Source organism: Chelonoidis abingdonii, chromosome 3 (genome assembly GCF_003597395.2).
Source record: "Chelonoidis abingdonii isolate Lonesome George chromosome 3, CheloAbing_2.0, whole genome shotgun sequence".
Taxonomy (NCBI): Eukaryota; Metazoa; Chordata; order Testudines; family Testudinidae; genus Chelonoidis; species Chelonoidis abingdonii.
The window spans coordinates 156,864,321-156,888,008 of NC_133771.1; the positions used below are offsets into that span (position 1 = coordinate 156,864,321).

The 23,688-nt window shown below is 43.7% G+C and overlaps 2 protein-coding genes across 2 annotated transcripts in view; one reads left to right on the forward strand and one right to left on the reverse strand.

The window, feature by feature from the left end:
- Window positions 1–228: 228 nt before the first annotated feature.
- Window positions 229–18,661, reverse strand: GLO1 (glyoxalase I). Its single transcript, XM_032778101.2, has 6 exons — window positions 18,362–18,661; window positions 15,808–15,890; window positions 12,506–12,646; window positions 9,062–9,129; window positions 6,341–6,430; window positions 229–2,001 (listed from the first exon to the last, which is right to left on the reverse strand). The coding sequence occupies exons 1-6, from the start codon at window positions 18,527–18,529 to the stop codon at window positions 1,913–1,915; spliced, it is 639 nt and encodes a 212-aa protein (XP_032633992.1). The 5' UTR covers window positions 18,530–18,661; the 3' UTR covers window positions 229–1,912.
- A 4,950-nt stretch (window positions 18,662–23,611) lies between these two features.
- Window positions 23,612–23,688, forward strand: part of DNAH8 (dynein axonemal heavy chain 8) — a 621,721-nt gene continuing 621,644 nt past the window's right edge. The window contains exon 1 of the mRNA XM_075064269.1: window positions 23,612–23,647. The gene's annotated coding sequence lies outside the window, so the exon portion shown is untranslated. The remainder of the gene's footprint in view (window positions 23,648–23,688) is intronic.

Consider the following 23,688-nt stretch of genomic DNA (forward strand, 5'->3'; position numbering starts at 1 on the left):
CAAGTTGCCCAGTGGGATAGGTATCCATGGTGCACTGTTCTCCCAGTGTAAGAGCACTACATGTGGATGCGCTCTGCCATCACAAGAAGCACTATGTGGATGTGCAAAAGTGGTTTAATTACAGCAGTGGATGATCACTGACGTAACTTAAGTTGACTTAACTTTGTAGTATAGACATGGCCTTAATTGGTAGTGAAGTACTGTATGTCATACAGCTTTAGAGAAGCATTTTCAAAGTTTTGCAGATACTTTATTTGGAAATACTTTTATCTGATGCCACAGGGCTATCTGATTTAACAGTCACATCACTCAGCGCTGTTCAGTGCTAATAGGAATTATAAAGTGCTTCTAGAAACGCACTAAATACCAAGATGGTTTTGTTATGGGTTTTTTTTTGGTGGGGGCAGGGAGACGGTAAAGTGAGTATTTGAAGGCTACTGAAACACTTTAACATGAAACTGGTTCACATGTAGGATTTATAAACCTGAAGTGTTTTCCTGTTATTTACAACTTCAGTGTAACTGCAACTACTACTTTTTAAATTTTAAAAAAGGCAGATAAAAAGTTGTCATAACAGCAGGTAGTCATGGTTTCACAAACTACTAGAATTTTAGTTAACCAGACTTCTGTATCAAATTGTAGCTTGACATAAAAGATGTGATTTAAATGCACTATATTTAGCAGAAGCCCAGGCACCACACACAATCATATAGATAAGGGATAAGTATGTCTCCCAGCTCTCAGCCACTGAATAGGGAATCATGGCATTTTCAGCTATTTCTTACTTGTAAGCTAACTGCTGTATAGCCTTGATTTTCAAATTAGATGTTCAGAGTCTGCTCTTAGATGCCCACTCTTGAGAGCAAGTGGCAAATCTGCTGACCTCCTCTGCCTACTTGCAGTCATAGCTGCTCAAATGCAACGCAGACTGAACTCTCTGTTGGACTCGATGTACCACTGCCATTAAGTTTCTAGTCTCAAGCAGCTTGGATACCTACAAGTTGCTCCTGCATGTCTACTGTTTACTGACATAACTGTACACACAAAGGTCCCAATCCTGCTTCCACTGAAATCCAAAGGAATTTTGCCATTGACTTCAGTGTAAGCACAATGAAGCCCAAAAGTCTAATTTAAAGTGTTTTATCCCCTCCCCAGGTTTAACAAACAAACAAAAAACTTGTCGCTGGTGCTAGACCTGCATGACATAAGATACAGCAATCTTCCTACTCACATATCCCACCCCCAATATACCAATTCTCAGCTGGTTCAAACATAGCTATATTGTGCAGCCAAAATTTCACTAACTCAAATCAGCCCCAAAGGGGAGAATATGCTAATTTTTGCATAAATCAGGGTCCCCAACATGGTACCCATGGGTGCCATGGTGCCTGCCGGGGTGTCTAAGTGTGCCCGCGTACTGGCTGGCGGACGAGCATTCGCCAAAATGCCGCTGACAAGCAGCGTCATCCAGAGGTGTCGCTGCCGAAGTGCTGCCGATTTTTGCTTGTCGGCAGTATTTCGGCGGCGACACCTGTTGACGTTGCATTTTGGCGGATGCTCGTCCACCGCCACGGTCCTCCACAGCTTGTTGCCTGGCACCTGCCAGACAAAAAAGGTTGGGGACCACTGGCATAAATGGTGAACATGCATGAGTGCATTTTCAGAACACAGATGGTATTATGCTCTCCTAATTAGAAACAGGAAGCAGTGGCATCACAAAAAAGAAAACAAAAGAAGAATATAAAGGGGAATCCAAGCAAGATGAGGTTCTAACAGGATTGGTAAAGAATTATTTGTGGATGAGGTTAATTCCCTCTCAATCAAGTATACATCTCAAATAGTAGAGTGTGTTACATGGTTTTCAGCCTCCTGGAGAAGACTTGTACCTACTGTATAGTATGTTACTTTAAAACTAGATGAGGGTCACCATGTGGTTAGGATTCAAAATTTCAATCCAGTAGCCATCAGGATCCTGAATAAATGCAAGTCCTTTCATTTTACCTACAATAAAAAGATACATATTTTCAGATATAGTTAAAAACAACCTTAATAGTTTTTAAAGATTAAGATTCATATTTTACACTGACAAGAACGACACAGATTTATGGTTTCAAGATTTCTTATTGTCTTTGCATGGCAGACAAAGTAGACAGTTCAAATAATGTGTTCAAGATCACAGTTCATCACCAACCCCAAGGATCCAGTTCAGACTTAAAAGGCAGTTAGGGAAGCAGTTTGTATGATTAACTTGCGCTTTAAAACTATGGGGCAGATAGTATTTCTGCAAGTTTGCACACCATCATATCATACTTGACATAACTGAAGTGACACTATAACCATATCATGTTCTAGTTCAGCCTAACTACAAAAGTTGGAACCAATGTTATAAAATTGTCATTTTAAAATTGCTTTTTGCTGCACTGCTGTGTCATCAAATGCCTTTTCCAACCACTTATACAAACAATCAATGTGAAGTCCAAACATCAGCTCTTCCTGGTAGGTGTTGTATTTTTGTACTTTTGTTTGTTAAAGCCAAAACTCAGCTCACACTTTTTTCCCCCCAGGAGTGGCTCATCCTAGAGTTCCTTCCTGAGGACTATTCAGCTCACATCTAGATTCTCCCTTCCCCACTTTTCTTTCTGCCCAGGTGATGGTACTGAGTCACCTATCTCAAAGTCAACAGCATTCACTTAACCCTTAACTAGCAGCATCAACACCTTCTAACAAGGTGGAAAGTTTCAGGTAAATACTGCCAGCATGTTACGTACTTCATGATTTTTTTTTTATTTAAGTTTATCAGCAAAGACATTTAATTGCCATTTGCTTTGACAGAGAAATTGACAAACTAGGAAAAAGGTTACACAAGGTCTCCTTTCAAACTCTTGTTCTCATACTATCCATCAGGCTATTTAAAAAGTTGATTCCCAGCCTCTGCACTATGGTCACACATACCAATGCTAGTTCCAGCCAAAGAAACACAGGGCTTCAGTTACATCATTATGTGTGATTTCAAAAGATCTCTAGCGAAGGTAGAGGGTCTATTTCTTCCTATGGTGAACAGAAAGTGGGGGTATCACAGAGAGAATTGTGTGCTCCGTGATGTCACACTCCAATTGAAGTAGCAATCAGTGCTCTAAAAGGAGAGCCATTTTCATTCCCTGTTGAAAGGATGGTATCATGACAAAGTTTTTCATGAAAGGTACTTACTGACAAGAGCAATTCATGGAAAAAGAGTTATAAAGGGAAAGTGAGGTCTGTCTTGGAGCTGTGAGATCCCTTCATATAGGAAAGGATCTGATAATACAGATTTTTCTTGATTTCCTGCCTGATTTTTTTTAAAAAGTAGATTATGCAATGAGATTCTCTCTCAATATAGACCTCAGAGGAACATTTTAACACTCTCCACTGCATGAAATATAAAAGATTATACAATTAAAAGAAAAAAGATTGCCCTCAATATTCCTATTCTATACCACTATAACTAGAAGACTGATTAGATTAGTAATGGATAAAAACAAGTTTTCAGAGCATTTAACAGCAGTAAACAGAGGAATACAGTTAAACCAATTTGGTTCAATCTGCAATATTCTGGTTACATTAATAAGCAGGGGTAGACACCACCATGTTGCACAACGGACACTTGACAAAATTACCCAGACTCACATTTGGGAGGGGTGATGGTGGAGTTATTATGTCATTCAGTCATTCAACCCATAAAATAGCACATATAATTTTCCACACTGAAAAAAATATAGTAACCTAGCTAGCTAATAAATAATAAATTTAAACTCATAATTAATGGAAAAATATGTATTATACAGTATGAGATTATTATATGAGAAATGAAAATGACCTTGCTTTGGGATTTTACACGGCACTTATATAATTTAAACACATTGGTACCCTGAGTAATGATAATACTTCTTGCAAATCACATAAATAGGGAACTCATGGTTTCCTTCCCTCACTGTATTGCAAAGGCACAGGGGATATTGATGCCCTAGGGTCATAGAAACCCCTATGGGCAAAACATATGTAAAGGAGGGGATCAATTTATACAGAGGACTGAAGGGGGAGTCGGAGGACTCTCATAGTGCATTATCACTTAATACATACATAAAAAAATACATACATTACAGAGATAAGAACCTGTGGTGACAGGCTTTACTTTATGAGAAGCTCCAGAGAAAAAAATGACCCAGAGGGAGTAATGGCAGGGGGAATCCTAGGGAGGCCAAAGGGGCTGGTTGAGAGAGTGGACAGAACAAGGGTAGAGGTGGAGTCGCTGCAGGGTTCACCCAGTCTTCTGCATCTCTCCTGTGGGTGGAAACGCTGATCAATATCACTAGAGGAGCGAACAATAGAATGGAATGCCCAGAAGAATGAATGACTTGAGGACAATTTCCTGAAGGAATTCTTACCCTTGCAGAGCTTTCCTAGCTTGGACATTTAGGCCTGGTCTACACTGCCACTTACAGCGCTGAAACTTTCTTCGCTCGGGGGTGTGAAAAAACACCCCCCGCCCCTCCTCGAGCAATGCAAGTTTCAGCGCTGTAAAGTGGCAATGTAGACAGTGCTACCAGCACTGGGAGCGCGGGTCCCAATGCTGGTAGCTATTCCTCTCGCGGAGGTGGCTTTATTCCGGCGCTGGGCAGCTGTGTAGACATACCCTTACATTTCCACATAGGGTGGTTTGGCCCACAGCAATAAAAATCTGCACATCTTCCACGTGTTTTTGGAGCAATGAGTGGGGGCGGGGTGGAAAACAGGTACAATTCAAGTGACTTTTTAAATTGCCTATGAAACTGAGTTAACAAGAAAATACACTTTCAAGTGAAAAACTATAAATGGACTTATTTGAAAAGAAGTTGCAAGTTTTCTTACAGGAAAAGCCAAAAACACTATGGAAAGGAAGAGTAGATTAAATTACTTGTCTCAGTGAAATTAAATATCCAAACAAAGAATTGCTGTGCCTGTGATGACGACAACTGGGGCTTGCTCACCTGCGGCTTCCCCTCGGCCAATAGGCTGGGAGCCTCCCGGCCAATGGACTTGGGCAGGGGGAGGCAAAAGAGGAGATTGTGGGGCACTCCTGAGCAGAGGGGTGGAAAGCTGTCTCTGGAGGCACAAAGGGGCGGGCCCCCAGGATTGTGTGGGTCTCTGTCGAGTGGTGAGAAGTGATGGATGGAGCCAGCTGCAGCCCTGGTCTGCTCTGTGGGGGTGTCGCTATAGCCCCCCTGCCCCAAGTCCCCTCTGTACTCTGCATTTAATGCCAGCCCTGGGGTGCCTATCTCTGCTCCTTCCCCGACCCAGGCTCCATTTGTCTGTCTTCACAACCGTGTGTGTGTGCGCGTGTGTGTGCGCGCGCGCCCGTCTGTCCCCCTCCCATTCCTTTCTGTGGAGGCGGGGCCAGGCAGCTCTGGGAGCCAGGTCAGCGCTGGACAATGCGCACAGTGTGAGCTGCCCTGTTTCTGCTGAGACTCTTCCAGAGTCATTACAATCCACTTCCCCTACAAGGCTACTCTTTGGGGGAGATCAGACCCAACTCCAGGTACCTTCCCTGGCTTAAGCCCTCTGAGCCCAGCTCTGAAGGCAACACAGAAGTAAGTGTGGCACTCTCTCAACCCCCCTACAACAGCTTTACAACCCCCTTTTGGGTTGGAACCCTCATGGTTACACCACCATGAAATTTCATATGTAAAACACTTGAAACCATGAAATTGACAAGGACTAAAGTCCTTTATTTAAAAAGAGGAAAGAGATCGCACATCTGTATCCTTTGGAAGAAAAGATAATTAAGAGAGGACTGTTAGGGTTGCAGTGTATGACAAGTTGTGGAACCTTCCCAGTTTTGATTAATAGAGTATTTCGTTAGGCTTCTAGAACGTTAAAATGAGACAACACAGATGTTACATGTGAGTCTGGCCCATAGGACAAACTTTCCCAATCACAGGATTGCTGCCACACAAAATTCTATATGGAATAGAGGAGATAACATATGGTCAATTGAAGTAGCAACAAAAGTGCACAAACTCTATAGCCATGGATAGCTGACCAGATTTCCAGAAGTCACTCTGGAGCAGACCAAATATAAGTTTTTCCCTTGTGTATAAAAAAAAAAAAGAGAGAGAAACTTTGATTGGCTCTAGCAAAACCCGAGGCTGATGAATGAATTCAGGAAGTGACAGCAGCGATTAAAAACCCATATCACCTAGCCTCCTCCCCTAACAATACATGAAAGAAAGACAAATTCACAGTTTACTAGGGGGGAGGGGAAAAAAAAAAAAAAAAAAAATCAAGAATCAAATCATATTGATAAGATGTCTTGGTGAAGACTTACCGTCATCTGGTCTCTTCACAAATTTCACTCCCAGCTCTTCAAACCTCTTACAAGCTGAAGCTACATCAGGGACTGCAATTCCAATGTGACCTGTGCCATAGAGTAAGCACAGGCAGAGTACATAGTGCATAAATGAGCAAAAATTACAACAAATGGATTGTTGTTACAGCACCAAAATATGACAGGCACTTTACCCTATGCAAAGAGATTCCAAGTTAGCTCACCTAAAATGTGTAAAAATAACTTACTCAAGGAAAGTCCTGTTTTAATTTCAGGGTGTGGGGGGAGGAATACTGTATTAAGGGTACTATAATTTTTGGCTTCCTCCTCCTCCCAATGAGCTAGCTGTTTCACAGGATCTCAAAAGTTAAAATGTTTTGCAGAATACTCTAGTGACACAGTGATGATATACACAATAGAATCTGAGTCGAAGAAAAATGAAATTGAAAGGCAAAAGAGAAAGTGTTCATAGAAAACAGTAAGTCCAAGTATCAGGAAGTTTTCTGTATTTACAAAATAGGGTAAGATTTAAACACTAATATTGTGTTTATACAGGCAAGAATACTAATCATTTGTTCCCAAGTTCAGGGATCAGTTCAGAAACTCAAAATATCAAATCAAGTAGTATAGTCCAGGGGTCAGCAACCTATGGCATGCGTGCCAAAGACAGCATTTGAGCCGATTTTTAATGGCATGCTGCTGCCTCCCGGGATCCCAACAGGCAGCAGCATGCCTTTAAAAATCCAATCCTGCCCAGCCCAGCCCGCTCTGTCCCCCATCCCCCACAGGGGCAGAAGCTTGGTCCTGCTGGCTCCCCTGCCTCTTCCCACAGTGTGCTGGGTTCCTGCCCCTCCTCCTCCTCCTCTTCCCCTCCATCCATGGATCAGCTGATGGCCCTTGCGAGGGAGGGGGTGAGGGAGGAGCGGAGTCAGCAAAGAAGTGGAGGCAGAGCCTTGGTGAAAGGGGGTGGTGGAATTAGGGGATATCCCCTCCAGCCCCCTGCTGTGAGCACCCCATGACCCCAGCCCTCTGCCCTGAGCCCTGCAGCCTCGCACAACCCCCAGGCCCCTGCCCTGAGCACGGTACCCCCCTCCCCACACACACACACCCAGCCCTCTGCATGACTCCTTCACTCTTCCCTCCCCTCCATAATCCCAGCCCTGACTCTGGCACACACCCCCCACCACATACCCAGGCCCCCCACACCTCATGCCCTGACAATTGCACCCCCTACATGCCCCCAGCCCTCTGCCCTGACTCTTGCACCCCTGCACGTACCCAGCTCCCCCCCCCCCCCATCCTGACTCTTGAACCCCCACCCCTCGCACCAAATGGGAGCTGCCCAGGTCACACCCAAGCCTTCTGCCCCAACCCTGAGCCCCCTCCCTCATTCTAGGCTCCTGGCCAGACCCTACACTCCAACCCCCAGCCTGCTCCTTCACCCCCAGCCCTGTGCTCAGTGCACTCCCACCCTCAGCTCAGCACACAGAGAGAGGAAGAGAATGGGCCAGACCAAGGGAGAAGGTAGGTACCCACTGTATGTGGGCAGGGCCAGGACCCCAGACCAACAGCGGGCTGAGCGGGTCTGGCAGCTGGGATTCCGCCTTGCAGGAGCCAGCAGATGGAACCCCTAGGTGGCAGCGGGCTGAGCCACTCAGCCCACTGCTGGTCTGGGGTCCCGGTCACCGGCCCTGCACAGCTCGCTGCCGGTCTGGGGTTCTGGCTGCCGGCCCATTGCCGGCCGGGGTCCCAGCCGCAGGCCCCGCTCAGCCCGCTGCCAGCCTAGATGAACGGAACCCCAGACCAGCAGCGGGCTCAGCAGGCCAGCGACATAAGATCAACATTTTAATTTAACTTTAAATGAAGCTTCTTAAACATTTTGAAAATCTTGTTTATTTTACAATACAACTATAGAGAGAGCCCTTCTAAAATAACATTAAAATGTATTACCGGCACGTGCAACCTTAAATTAAAAAGTGAATAAATGAAGACTTGACACACCACTTTCAAAAGGCTGACAAGCCCTGGTCTAGTCTAAAACATGTATTTGATAAGTCATACCAGTGACCTTTCAGACATTCAGAATATCAAGTCACAGAATTCTTCTGCACATCAGGGCCAAATCCTGCTCTCACCCATGTATCTGAGCAAAACTCAATCTTATATTTTTAAAAACTGAATGTTCTACTAATTACACACTGAGTTCCAACGAAGTCTCAACACTGGGAGCAACCAGAGATAAAATATTATTTTTAATATCTTTTACTAAAATCTTAATGTTAAAATGTCTACCAGAAACAATGATAAAATTGACTCTTAAAGCAAGTGTATGTACAAACTACAACTGTGGCTCATTATTCTTAAGACAATATATTTACCCACAAGTTCTTATTCCTAATTTTCAAGGGTCTGTATACTGGAAAAACAGAGGTAAAATTCCAGATTTCAAAATCTCTTCAAGTCTCCAAGATGAGTACGTTTTATTTAAACTAATCCACAATACTAAGTCACTTCATCTACATACATTAGCAGCATTTTTATTGTACGGTTATCAAAACACAAAGTAGTAGAACTGTTCCCTAACCTGCACACTTGACTTATTACTCTATTTTACACAAGAACATTTTCTCAATTTCAATGGTCTAAAGACTTATAAAAAAAAAAATCAGAGACTGAAAAGAAGAAAAATGACTTCAGTGCGTAACTTTCTCTAAAACATACCAAATCCCCGAGGATCTGAATTGCCATTGTGGTAAGATTGATTTTCATCATTTTCAGTGCCCCAATTACTACGAGAGAAAGGGAGAAATCTAATTAATATAAAATGAAGAGCACCATGCCGTTTAAAAAAAAAAAAAAAAATCTGAGAAGAATCAAAAAATATTTAGAGATATATGGAATTACCCACAGCAAAGGATACATTACAACCTAGATCCCTACAGTTCAGGGACAGTTGTCCTCACTCATAGGAAAACGCCTATCATAGAATATCAGGGTTGGACTAGAACTCAGGAGGCCATCTAGTACAACCCCCTGATCAAGGCAAGACCAATCCTCAACTTTTTTTTTTGCCCCAGATCCCTAAATGGCCTCCTCAAGGATTAAACTCACAACCCTGGGTTTAGCAGGCCAATGCTCAAACCACTGAGCTATGCTCCCCTATTCTCCCAAAGTTACAGCACTCAGATACTACAGATATGGATGCATTTTGAATTCATCCATAGATGGAACTCTGTATGCAATTCCCCCGTGTTTTGAATATGTATGCAGAAGGATAACTTATATTTCCATGTTCTCATTGTGATTTTAAAATGTTCTCTTTTGCCTCATCTACAAGACAAAAACTTCAGATAAATACTTCTTTAAAAATAAAATGTAACTATCTAGGCCAGAGGTGGGCAAATTATGGCCCGCGGGACCGTCCTCTGCCTGGCTCTGAGCTCCCAGCCAGAGAGGCTAGCCACTGGCCCCTCCCCTACAGTCCCCCTTCCCCTGCAGCCACACTGCCGCGCAGGCAGCACTCTGGACGGCAAGGCTGTACACTCATGCTGGGCAGTGTGGTAGCATGTCTGGCTCCAGCTGGTAGGCATGGCTCCAGACATGCTCCTCTGAGCGGCATGGTGTGGGGCAGGGGGTCCTGGGGGCAGTCAGGGGACAGGGGGCGGTTGGATAGGGCAGAGGTTCGGGGGAGGCAGTGGATGGAGAAAGGGGGAATTGGATGGGGGTGGGGCCCCAGGGGGCGGTTAGGGATAGAGGTCCCAGGAGGTGGTGGTCAGGGGACAAGAAGCGGGGGGGAGGGTCGGATAGGGGGCAAGAGCCAGGCTGTTTGGGGGGCACAGCCTTCCCTACCCAACCCTCCAAATGGTTTCACATCCCGATGTGGCCCTTGGGCCAAAAAAAGTTTGCTCACTCCAGATCTAGACACTTGCTGTGGAGATGGGAGCTTTATATATCAGAGGACTTACTTATATCATTCTCCCAGCAATCACTGTCATGCATTCCAATTTCACAACGCTTTGTTAGGACTTAGACGGTTTTCAGATATTGAAATTTAAATTGTCATTCAATATTTAAGAACTTGCAGCACTGTAAAGTGGCAGTGTAGACAACTTTCCTGCTCAGGGGTGTGAAAAAAAAAAAAAAAACCACACCTGAGTGCTGAAAGTTTCAGCACTGTACAGTGGCAGTGTAGGCTCTGCTCCCAGTGCTATTCTCCTTGTGGAGATGGGTTTTTTTATACAGCTATTCCAGTGCTGGTGTCACGATTACACAGCCATGTTACAGCGCTGCCGTGGCAATGGTTTAACATTACTAGTGAAGACATGCCCTAAGATAATTTTTTTGGCATTTGTGCAATATATGGACTCACATGTAGAAATTTACTACATTCATATCAAATAGTACTATATTAATTTAATTACAGTTGTGCCTGAAGACTCCAGTCAGAGTTGGGGCCCCATTATATTAAAGTCTGTCCAAACACACATTAAGAGACAGATCCTGTACCAAAGAGCTAAATTGTCATAATAGGCAGCTCAACAAATGGAAGTAGAGAAACAAGACTATCGGGGGTAGCAGTGTTGGTCTGTATCCACAAAAACAAAAAGGAGTCCGGTGGCACCTTAAAGACTAACAGATTTATTTGGACATAAGCTTTCGTGGGTAAAAAACCCACTTCTTCAGACGCCCACTTTCTTGCCCAAATAAACCAGTTAGTCTTTAAGGTGCCAGACTCCTCATTGTTTTAATAGTATAAGAGGTCATACAATTATTCAGCTCTTTCATTTGCAAATCTTGTGGCTCAATACACGTATGAGCTGTAGAATGTTTTATAAGTGTTTACCTTTCACTAATTTTCATTTTCTTTCTTCGCATTGAAACTGAATTCCTGATTGCTTCCTATTACTGCATTGCCCAACATTCACTGTTATGAGACACACACACACCCCCGCCAAGTACACTTAAATACATTAAATCCTTTTGCCCTGCACTCTCTCCACCATTCAACCCTAGGCTACCCTCAGCCATTCTTCTAGGGTCATTACAATCCACTCCCACAATAAAATCCCATCCCTAGCACATGTTTTCAAATTGTTAGTAATGTCGTAAGTTGGCAGTAACAGTTCTGGGACCTTGAAGGTATATTCCCTACACCAGGAGGCAGGCAGACTGAGCCAAGCTTGCTTCCTCACTACTGCTGTGGCTGTAGCAATGTCTAGACTCTCTGCTCCTCTCAAGAATTCAGGTTCAACTCTGGAAGACTTGGGATGGGGCTCTAACCTCATATAGATTAGGAGGATGGAGTGTTGCAGGGATCAGCACTCAGCTGTTCACTGGGTGTGGAGGGAACAGTACTACAAGAGAGTACAAATTTGTTTTATTAAGTTTGTGTACTGGTCTATTTGGGAAGTTCTCTATGTCTCTACATAAGTTACCATAGCACCTATCATTACCAGCTGTCAAAAAGTTTAGGATACATTTTATTTCCATGTCAAAACACATGGTGGCACACTGACAAAATAGTTAGTCATTCTGTGTAACTATTGAGACTTCAAGCAAATTTCTCACATCACTGTAGTATTACATGAAAAGGTGACATTAAAAGAGCCACATGCACTCTTAAAACAACGAAAATAATTTTACTTCCCTCTTCTGTACCACTTTTAATCCATCTATCTCAAAGTACTCTATACAGTGAAAGCTTAAATGACCTTTCTAAAAAGTCACAGTGAGTTAACAGAAGCGATGGGGATAGAATCCAGATCCGATTCCCAATGTGTCCTCAGTCCAGTACAACACAATCATCTCATAGCTGTTCTCTAAAATTCCTTTCCTAGTACACTGGACCCTTTCATCTTCCTTTTCACTGCTCTCCTTTAATTAGCTTTTTTCTGCAGGAAGCCGTTTCCCCCTCCTTTATGCTATGTTAGGTCCAATGAATATTGAGAAAAAGCACAGTTCTACTTGTTCAGGTATCCAGCATCCAAGCCATACTTTTTATGATATAAGAGAAAGTATTTTTCCACATTGCATTAATTGTACACAACCCATGATCAGATAAAACACAAGTGCAATAATATAACCTAGTGCAAAGCACACAGTTGTAACTAACATCCATTAAACGTAAGCAGAAATGAACTGTAAAAAGCTGGAGTTAACACTTACTGTGTTAGTTCAAGTGTAGCCTTTCTAGAAAAAGTCCAAGCTGTTCTTTCTTTTGTATCTTTTGGGATATCATTTTTATCTTCATAAGCCAAAAAATAAAGTGAAAATTTCATAGTGGGAAAGTCACACTTTTGGAGCAATCTAAAAGGCAACAATTTTATTTAAAAAAAAAAAGTCATAATTGATGGCATTTTCAAAGTTACAATTAGACTGCAACAACAAACAAACCAAACAACTCTCTCCCCACTTTAGAGAATTATGACTACATTCTTCCCTGCCCCTCCCACACTACCCCAATACCTCAAAAGTGGTTCAGTCTTCAAATTTGGATCATGGAAATATTCTTGAGAGCTACATCTATGAACACATTTGGAAAATAATCAATTAAAAAGCCCAAAACTTGTGAACCTATGAAAATTAGTAAGTGTAGGTACACTGGAATAAAAATCTCAAGTCTGAGCGTATGTCTTCACTACCTGACGGATTGGCGGGCAGCAATCAATCCAGTGGGTATTGATTTATCGCATCTAGTTTAGATGCGATAAATCGACCCCCGAGCACTCTCCTGTCGACTCCTGTACTCCAGCTTGGCGAGAGGTGCAGGCAGAGTCGACGGGGGAGTTGCAGCAGTCGACTCACCGTGGTGAAGACACCATGGTAAGTCGACTGATTTAAGTATGTCAACTTCAGTGATGTTATTCACGTAGCTGAAGTTGCGTAACTTAGATCGATTCCCCTGGGCCCCCCGTGTAGACCAGGGCTGAGACTGGTATTCAATGCCTTGTGCATGGGAGTTTCCATAAAGGGTGTCTATGTCCATCTCCCTTATTTATTTTTTTTTCCACCAAAGACTTAACAGGCAGTAAACTAGTAAGAGGATTTATTTTTTAAAACCTCAATACAATTAATTTGTTGAACTCATTACCACAAGATAAACACTGGTCTCAGTGCTTAGGAGAATTTAAAAAACAAAAAACACAACCCAATAATAACATACATTTAGATGGATGAGAACATTCACAGTTACATTAGATAAGAGAGAAAACAACAGGATACAAAACCTTCATATTTCATTGCATAAGCCAGCTGCTAGATGCCTTGGATTAGGAAAGCCTACTCATAAGGGAAGTTTTGTTTCTTTATTGGCAGTTACAGATATTTATGCACTGTCCTCTGAGGCATTTGGTTTTAGCTACTATCAGATATGGAACACTGTACTAGATACAGACTACTAGTCTTATCTGGTATGGCATTTCCTGTGAAAATCTATTAGCTTCAAGAAAATAAATCAAGGTTTGTACTCAGAGAATCTGTACTCAATTCCATCTTCCTTCCAGCAATGAAGATGTTTTAATGTCTTGCTTTCCATACAGCACAAAAAACAGCACAGGAGATACCTGACTCAATATGCCTGTTAACATCTGTCAATTCAATCTTTTTCAGCCAACTCTAAATCTCCTCCGAAGAGACCGAGGTCACTCAGACTAATATATACTCTGTTTCAAATCACTTTTCTCACAAAGTAACTGTCATAAACAGATAGTTAAGGGTTAATGTCTCTTTCACCTGTAAAGGATTAAGAAGCTCAGTGAACCTGGCTGACACCTGACCAGAGGACCAATGGGGGGACAAGATACTTTCAAATCTTGGTGGAGGAAAGTCTCTCTTTGTGTTGTTTGTGTTGTTCGTTGTTCGCTCTTGGGGCTAAGAGGGACCAGACGTGCACCCAGATTTTCTCCAATCTTTCTGAATCAGTCTCTCATGTTTCAAAATAGTAAGTACTAGCTAGAAAAGGCAGATTAGTCTTATGTTTGTTTTCTTAACTTGTAAATGTGTATTTTTCTGGAAGGATTTTTACCTCTGTTTGCTGTAACTTTGAATCTCAGGCTGGGGGCGGGGGAGGGGGGGAGGAAAGTCCCTCTAGTCTATATGAATCTGAATACCCTGTAAGCATTTTACACATTGATTTCACAAAGATAATTTTAACTTTTTCTTTCTTTTATTAAAAGCTTTCTTTAAGAACCTGATTGATTTTTTTCCTTGTTTAAGACCCAAGGGGATTGGGTCTGAACTCACAAGGGATTGGTGGGGGGAAAGCAGGGGGGGAGGTTAATTCTTCTCTGTTTTAAGATCCAAGGAGTTTGGATCAGTGTAGCCTCTCAGGGTAACCCAGGGAGGGGGAAAGGAGGGGGGATGGTTTATTTCTCCTGGTTTTAAGACCCAAGGGGTTTGGGTCTTGGGTTCCCCAGGGAAGGTTTTGGGGGAACAGAAAGGTGTGCCAAACGCTATATTTAGGCTGGTGGCAGCGCTATCAGATCTAAGCTAGGAATTAAGCTTAGAAGGGTCCATGCAGGTCCCCACTTTTGGACGCTAAAGTTCAAACTGGGGGAAAAATACCTTGACAGTAACAAATACCATTTATATGAAATAGCTCAGAGATATTCATTCACTTCTCATTATATCCACTGCTTCTTGAACCTTTCACTTGTGTGAAAATATTTGGAAAATATTTTCCTTACTAACTTTAGATGGTGCTCTTTCATATGTCAGAATGTTTCAAATCTGCAGAACTTTGTTTCAGAGCCCTTCTGCTGTGCTTGATGTTTGAAACAAATTTTAGCATAAACAAAATGCCACTGCAGGGCACTAGCCTCCACACAGCATTCCCCACACAAGTGGTCTGGGATGCCTACCAACCACCTTCTGGGGCAGACACCTAAGAGTCAAGAACACTAGGAAGCTAGGGCAGACAGGGCAGCCCTAGAAACCTTTTAATACTCATAAGAGTTCAGCTTCTTGTTTATACTGCAATTAAGTCAGAGCATCGTGCTGAGGACAGAATTTTATTACTATGAAAATTATCACAATTTCTGTATGATTATTTAACTGCAGGATCACAGATGAGAAAGAGTGTAAGCTTTTATATAAGCAGACTTAGCAGAATTCATTTTTTAAAAATAGTTTTGGTGGATAATATCAAGGTTTGTTTTAAAAAATGTTCCACCTATATTTATAGATTTAAATGTTCAGAGTTGTGGGAACTAACGGGGCAGAATCACAAAATGACAGGTTATATAATAATTAATGATAGTTGATGCTGCAATTGAAAATGTAAGAGTACTGTAGAAATCCTCAATCATGAAGATTAAGTCAAGTGAATCGCCAAACTGGGCACTAGCTGATGATTCAGCCTGGTTCATGTTAATCAGTCTTAAATGCCAAGGTTTGCTTTTCAGAAGACTGGATCATTAAAATATACAGAATATATTTAAGACAAATCTTCTCATGCAATTTTTACTCACGTCATTCCAAGAATTCTTGTATAAAAATCCAGTGACTTCTTAGGATCTTTTATTCGTAACATTGTCTGCTGCAACAGAAAATCCTAAAGAAAAATTATAGTAGTTATGCTACTCAGGAAAGCACATTAAGATGCCAATACAAATACATGAAGTTGGGCTTTTATTGTGAAACAATAATTTAGAATGATATTGTCAAGGTCAGTAGGACCAAAGAGTTATAAACATAAATACATACATGGTATGTCTATGTCTGTAAGTCTATTGCCCTGACCCTGCAAACATCTACAGGTCCTATATAAATTTTTATTAAAAGATATTAGTCTGTAAAATACTATACAAATTTACAGTGCTGTGTAAATTAATTGTTTTCCCTCACCAATAATAAATGGTTTGGTATTTTGTTTCTTAAATTAAAAACCAATAAAAGCTAACATACTTTATCCTTGTTTCCATCCCTTTACTCATAGTTACTCCATTTGAACCACTTTTGGGGGTCAAACTACACCTCTGGATGTATACCTCTTTTAAACAGAATGTCAGACCAGAAGGGACTATCAGATCATCTTTGACCACCTGTATATCACAAGTCATTAAATTTCACACTGATAATCCTATATTATGCTCTAAGACTTCAGTTCGACCAGAGCATTTCAATCCACAGGAGATTAAACTGTTGCATGCCCGAGACACAGAACAGGAGAGGCTAAGGTGCCACTAATGCCTAAAGCCCCTGCAATGGCAACAAACTGATTAGTGAGATATGCCCAGATGATCCCACCAGATGAACCATGACCCATGCTACAGAGGAAGGCAAAAAACTAACCAGCCAAGTACCTGCCAATCTGACCTGGGAGAAAATTTCTTCCTGACCCCAAATCTGGTGATCTGTATATCCCTGAGCATGTGATCAAGATATACAAGCCAGGCGCCGAGAAAAAGAGAATTCTCTGTACCGCTTCAGTGCCCTGGTCCATTCTATCCCGTCATATCTCCAACTGTGACCAATCTCTGATGCTTCAGGGAAAGGCGGCAATGAGGATCAAAATACATCTAGCCAACTGTTCACTAGCGGGGAAAATCCTTCCTGACCTCTGCAGGTGACCAAAGCTCTGAAGGATGAGCTTAGATGTCTGGATAACCTATACATATACAGCAACACCCAGATCCTGCATTCTTCTGTCTCCCTTAGACTCCTTTCTTGACTCTTAATGCTCCCAAGCAGATTGCATTTTTTTCCTCTCAATTTCTTCTAGTTTGCCAATGTTTTGTGCCCCACAACTGCATGTATTATTTTAAGTGTGTTCTCATCAGGCCACAGGGAAATTTAAGTTACTTCATGACCATAAGCATTCACTTTTTGATGTAAAATGGAAACAGTCCTCAGGAGTCTAGCCCCAACAAACAATTCACAAGATCAAATTCCATATCAAGAATGGTTCAAATATTATTGCATAGTCCCCTCCAAAACAAGGCAATCACATGAAACTAGTCTATGGAGTTTCCCCCTGCCAATCCTTTTTCAGGATTCTGAAAGATCCTGTGAAGTACAGTGCTAGACTGCAATAAAGATCAAAAATGGAGTTTGATTCTGAACTTTTATTCAAGGTCCCCCCCTTCCCCGGCAGTGTGATTCAAATGCAGCAAACTTACAATCTTTAAGTCTTCCTACAGCCGAACCTGTTAATTTGCTATCAGAACTATTTTTTTTTTTTGGCTGCAATTATAAACTTTAAAATGAGAGGTTGGTCCTTTCTGCACTATGCTTGAGACAAGAAAAGTGACACATGGCTCGGATCCAACCCCGAGTAAAGTTTATACCAGCCATCTCAAATGTAGAGAGTTACCAAGAATCCAAGAGTCCCTCTTAACAGTGCGCGGGATATGCGGTCCAACTGTATGTAGACTTAGTTAGTCAACTACAGAGAAATCCAGGTGAGAGGGGAAACCACCATTAGGGCTGTACAGGGCCGCCCGGGGGTGGGGGGCGGCAAGTGGGGCAATTTCCCCCAGGCCCCGCAGGGGCCCCCACGAGAGTTTTTCGGGGCCCCTGGAGTGGGGTCCTTCACTCGCTCCGGGGGCCCCGGAGCTTCTTCCTCTCCCGGGCAGAAAGACCCCCAGCCACCGAATTACCGCCAAAGCGGGACCCGCCGCCGAAGTGCCCCAAAGACCCGGCTGCGCTTCGGCGGCGGGTCCCACTTCGGCGATAATTCGGCGGCTGGGGACCCCCGCCGCGGGTCTTCGGGGCGCTTGACGGCGGGTCCCGGAGCGGAAGGACCCCCGCCGCCTAATTACCGCGGAAGCAGGGTCCCCCGGAATCCTCTGGGCGGCCCTGGGGCTGCATAAGGCGATCCTCCTCCCACCCCTTTACGTAAGGGCGCCACAGGAATTTTCAGTCCCCCTCTGTTCCCTAGAGAGTGTCAGAAGCCAGACTCCCCGTGTGGCTCACTGCACGTTCCCCGCTCCTCTATCGCTTCATCTTCCTCGTCACCACGTTCTTTCTGATCCCCTATCTCGCCTCGTTCACCAGCAGCTTCGTCCCCGGTTCCCCGCTTACCTTGGTACTGGGATCCGGGTTGGAGCAGACGTTGAAGGCTGCTTCATCGCTGAGGCCTCCGAGCTCCGGCTGTTCCGACATGTTGAAATTGGAACTGCTAAATAGGCACGCGGGGAGATTAAGAACCGTATCTATAGCGCTAATACAACTCTCGGGGCGTTTTCTCATCAGCAACCGCCCCCAGAGTAAGAAACAGAGGAGCGTCCCAGCCAGTCACTGCAACCATTGCAAATTAGGGCACGTCAGGATGATGTAATATTTCCATCAGTGTTGTCTCTGACTCTCTCTCTTACAATTCCCAGCATGCAATGCTTAATTTGCGATTAAACCACCTGAAGCAGTCCACTTAAACAAAACTGCAAGTCTCACCCTGGATACTATAAATAGTTGTCTCTCTAATAAGGAAGAAATCAATCTACATTTAATTCAGGGAGAAAGGCAGCAATTTTCCTGTGGTTCTCCCTGTTAAGTGTTTCAGCAAGACCAATGCCACCACTGGGGCCACTGAATGCTGCTCAAGGGCCTCGCAATCTAAAAAGCAAGAAGCATCTAAAGCAACTCTGGGAGAAAAGAGAGCATATGGAGCATTATTTAGTGACCTACCAACAAATAAGAATTGGACAATATTACAAAAGTGACACGATACAAAATTCCAAGCAATACTGCAAGACCCTTTCCCAGAAAAGTGTTTTGTGTGTTGTATATATCTCTGAAAGGCAACTCTCAGATTTCTTTTCACAAGTCCGTTCCTGTATATAGTAGCTTGTTATGACAATAAACATTTGATTTGGAAATGATAGATTCCAGCATGATGGAACATAGTATGGCCTAGAATTTGTGACTAGAGTTACCACAGTTGTTAGAAACAACAAACTTGTTTCTCATTAAATAGTTAACTTGAGGAATCGTGATCTGTGAGCATATCAAGATGCAACATAAATTGTTGTGCTAAATGTCATCATAGTGAGACAAAATGTCATCACATATCTGAAAAGTATATTTCTTGGAATCTGAAAATGGTTAAAAATAGGACAAAGTGGGTTGAATTTTAGAACTCTCTGAATCATATTTAACCTATCGGAAACTCTAGTTTTGTCTTGCCCTAGATTGTGGATTTGAGTGAAGTTAAATATTAATGAAGTGAAAAGAAAATAGAGAGGAACGACTACAACTTTTTTTCTCAAACTAAGAGAGAACAAAAGGAAAGCCAAACATTGCACTAGCAGGTAGAACAAAGGTAGGATAAAGGTAGAACAAAGATAGAAATGTTGCTCACTTAAAAAACAAACAAACAAAAAACGGATTACAATATATCTTCCTGCAAAATATTGTAACTGAATAATTAAAACTCACCGAGTGTAAATTTGTAATGTATGTATATTTTTATTACAGGAGTTTCCAAGTGACAAGAGAGCTACCATCCAGTAGCTTTTACTGTCTGAGTGTTACAGAGTATATGCAAAAAATGAAGAAAAATTGCAATCTTTATAAAACACAAAGTTTGAATATTACTTTAAAATGTCCTAATTTAGTCCTGCATATGAACGTAGGTCCCAATCCCGCAAACACTTATGCATGAGTTTAACTTTACTACCATGAAAAATTCCTTTGACTTCCGTGGGACCATTCAGGGTAGTAAAGTTAAGCATGTGTGTAAGCATTTGCTGGATTGGGGCTGTAGAATATAGTTCACCTGTTTTATCTTGTTATTAAATAAGTGGGAGGAATGGTCCTGTTTCCTTGCCTTTCTTAATCATTGGCAATGCAAAGAATATTATTCAAAACAGATACGTGAATTTAAAAAAAATTAAGACCATAAAAACTAAATTGAAAGACAAATTAATTTGTTATGGTACAGGTTGCAAATACATATAAATGAAAGAGGAAAAACAAAATGAAACTGTATTAAAAAAATTTGAAACCTAGGAAATGTCAAGTTGAGGCAAAATTTAAAAAACAGATACAAAAATTGGAAAGGACTGTTAATGTATCCCAAGCAGAGCTAGGTTTACAATGGCACCACTGACCCCATGGAGCTGGGCCTGCTCTGCTTGCACTGTGCCTTGAGACCCCACCAGCCTGCTGGCTCCTCCCGCCCACTTGCTCTTCTCAGCCTGCCCGCCAGCTGGCCAAGGGCTCCACTCCACTCCCTGGCCTCACCCGCCGGCTTCTCTCTGTCTTCTGTCTGGACCCCAGTGCACCTCCAGCTCCAGGCAGTTTCTGCTTCCCACCACCCGTGGGGCCCCACCTGTCTCCGAGAGCTGAGCCACCTGAGACTGATGCAGAAGCCTGACCAGTTGTGGGAGGGAACAGTGTGGGGGACTTGACAGGGCCCTTTCAGGCAAGTGGGTCCTGAGGGAGCCTGGGTGCGGCAGGCCCTGGCCTAGCTGATCATACCACTCCTGAGGGGCCGAAGTGATTCCCCGCCCCAGGACACAGTTGCCTCCCAGCAAGGCCAGTTAGTGGGGTCAGGAGGCAGGGTGTCGGGGAGTGGGTCTCTGGAGGGCTTTGTGGAGGGATGCCGGTCTGTGAGGGGGCTGGGAAGATCTCTGTGTGTTGGGGCACTAGAGAGCGGGGGTTCTGTGTTGGGTGCTGGACACTTGTGTTGTGCAGGATACTGTGCATTTGTGACAGGGTCTGGGGAGTGCTGGGCATAATAGGTATCGGGGGATGTTCCGGTGTTGGGGAAGGGGGCTGTGTGGCACAGCATGGGCCCACCACCAAGGGAAAGGGGCATGCTGGAAGCACAGGACTGGGCAAGCTATTACACGTCTGGCAACTGCCAGTTTGTAAATAATGTTCTCACACTGGGCTGGATGGAGCAGGGCCACCCCTGCCATGCCGTGTCCCATTGCCCCTGGCTGGCCCCTCACTCTGGGGACTGAACCTCCTGCCCTATACTACATTGTTACCATGGGGGCCCACAAATATGTTTGGCGGCAGGCCCACAAAAGGTTAATCTGGCCCTGATCTCCAGCATTCCACACTATGTATTAAATGGTCACCGTATTTCCCCACTTTGCTTTAGATGCCCTGTTTCTCTGACAGGCTTTAGTGGGTGTTTAAGTATCTTATCTTGTTTTAGATGTTTAGCAGTGTGTGTCATCAGTACTTGCTGGAGAAACACAGTCCTCTGATCACAGGTTTTGGCAGGTAAATAACAGCAAAACTGATTTTCAGCTACTTTATTTTAAAATGTTTAAAATTGCAATTTTAAAATGTACACAACATATAGGTGTGCTAGAAAGAGGCCATTCTGTGCAGGTGTGCCAGAAAGAGGCAAGAGCAGCAGGAACTTTGTCTCTCCTAAGTATACTTGCATAGGGGACAGTCTTAATGTGGTTGCCACCACTTCAGAAACTGGGCATATCTATACTGTCACGTAGTGCAGGGTGTGAATAGCAGTGTGCACCAAAGTGCAGTACTGTAACTCCTCCATGTGGCTAATGTGGGCATTAACTGAAAGATCTCTAGTTCATTATATGCTGTTGCTTGCACAGATTTGATTGCAGGTGTGAAGTTATGGTTAGTTTCCCTTTTTGTTTCATATAGCAGTCAAGGAAAGAAAAGATGATAAAAATAGGAAAATGTGATTTTAAATCCACAAAAACTGATTGGGAACTCATGAGTAAGTATATGACTTGAAAGTACTTTTGACTAATATTTTAAAATTGATTTCAAGTTGACAATGGTCCTTTAATGTTGTTTAGGGACCACTGTTTGACTTCATACTTGAGACAAAATGTATGGCTATTGTTAGAATATTTTTGATTTATTTATTAAGCACTGTTACCTTTTATATTTGTATATCACCTTCTGATCTTTGGGTAGGAGGCTGTCCATAAATATTCTTATTTTTTATTAAATTATTGTGATTGGGCCAGACCATGTCCTAGAGGGTATGTTGAGAGGGTGGAGCCTACAAAATTAAAGGATAGTAGGAATGTGCTGCCCACTAAAAAATTGCAGGAGGAGGAAGCATATGATTAAAGCTTACTGCCCTGATTCTGCTTCCTTCCAAAAGTTATGGAAAGCATCTCTGCAAACCCCACCATACAAGAGCTGTGAGTGGGGTCTAAAGAAGCATGCTGTGTATGATATTGCCTGGGGATATAGCTCACACCACATGCCCTGTTTCCTCTGTGGTAAGAAACACTAAATAGGAAGAGACTGTGGAGTATTGTAGGTCACAATACAGGAAAGCGGGAATGCTGTTTTTGCAATGGCCGTGAAAGTTGCACCTGAGCATTTATCTGGGTTGGGCAGAATTTGGCCTATCAAATGCGTGCACGTCTGGTGGTTAATTAAAGAGGGATCATTCAACCTGACAACCGAACAAATCAGAAAATTGGTTGGATAAAGAAACCTGGCCCTCTGTATGTGAAACAGGGGATCTAAACAGGTTTTTTGCTGCCCCAAGCAAAACAAAAAAACACAAACAAACCCCTCAGAGTGCAACTGCCAAAGCAGAAAACCAACAACCACCTGGACTGCCTCCCCAACCACATGCTTGGTTTGCTGGTGCCTAGAGCTGGCCCTGGATCTAACCCTGAGACAGTGGAGCACTTACAGGTGTAGCAGGAGCTTCCCTCATGGGCAGAGGCGGCTCTAGGAATTCTGCAGCCCCAAGCAGGGCAGGCAGGCTGCCTTCTGCGGCTTGCCTGCCGGAGGGCTGCCGAAGCCTCAGGACCAGGGGACCCTCCACAGGCACGCTGCCGAGGGCAGCCTCCCTGCCGCCTTCGCGGTGCCGGCAGAGCGCCCCCGGCGGCTTGCCGCCCCAAGCAGGCGCTTGGTGTGCTGGGGCCTGGAGCCGCCCCTGCTCATGGGGACAGAGGGCTTCTGAGGCTACAGGGGCCACGAGGTCATGGTTAGGGGGACGGACAGTGACCTGTCTGGGGCTGAGCTGTGGGAAAGGGTTGGTGGCAGAAAGCGTTCAGAGACGGAGCAGGTACCTGGCCCTGGTGCGGGAATTTAGAGCGCTGTGGATCCCTAAGCGGGCTGGGATCAGAGACAGCAGAGCAGCCGCACGCGCCTGCAGCGCGGCTCACCCCCGGCCCCACGAGGGGGACGGGGCGCGCGCCAACAATTCTTTCCATAACTGTCAAAACTGTCAGGTCAGCGACTGTGTCTCCGTTCCATGTATCCTTCCGCAGCGCTGTCTAGTCCCGGCGCTCGAGCCTGGGAGCAGCGCTGACACTACGTATTTCGGCAGGCGGAGGGATCCGGCGGAACATATTTCCCTCTAGTCTCGGGAGGGAAACCGTCGACGCTTGGCTGAGGACGGAGGTGAGTCGCCGGTTCTCTCGAGAGGTCCGACGAGCTGCTCG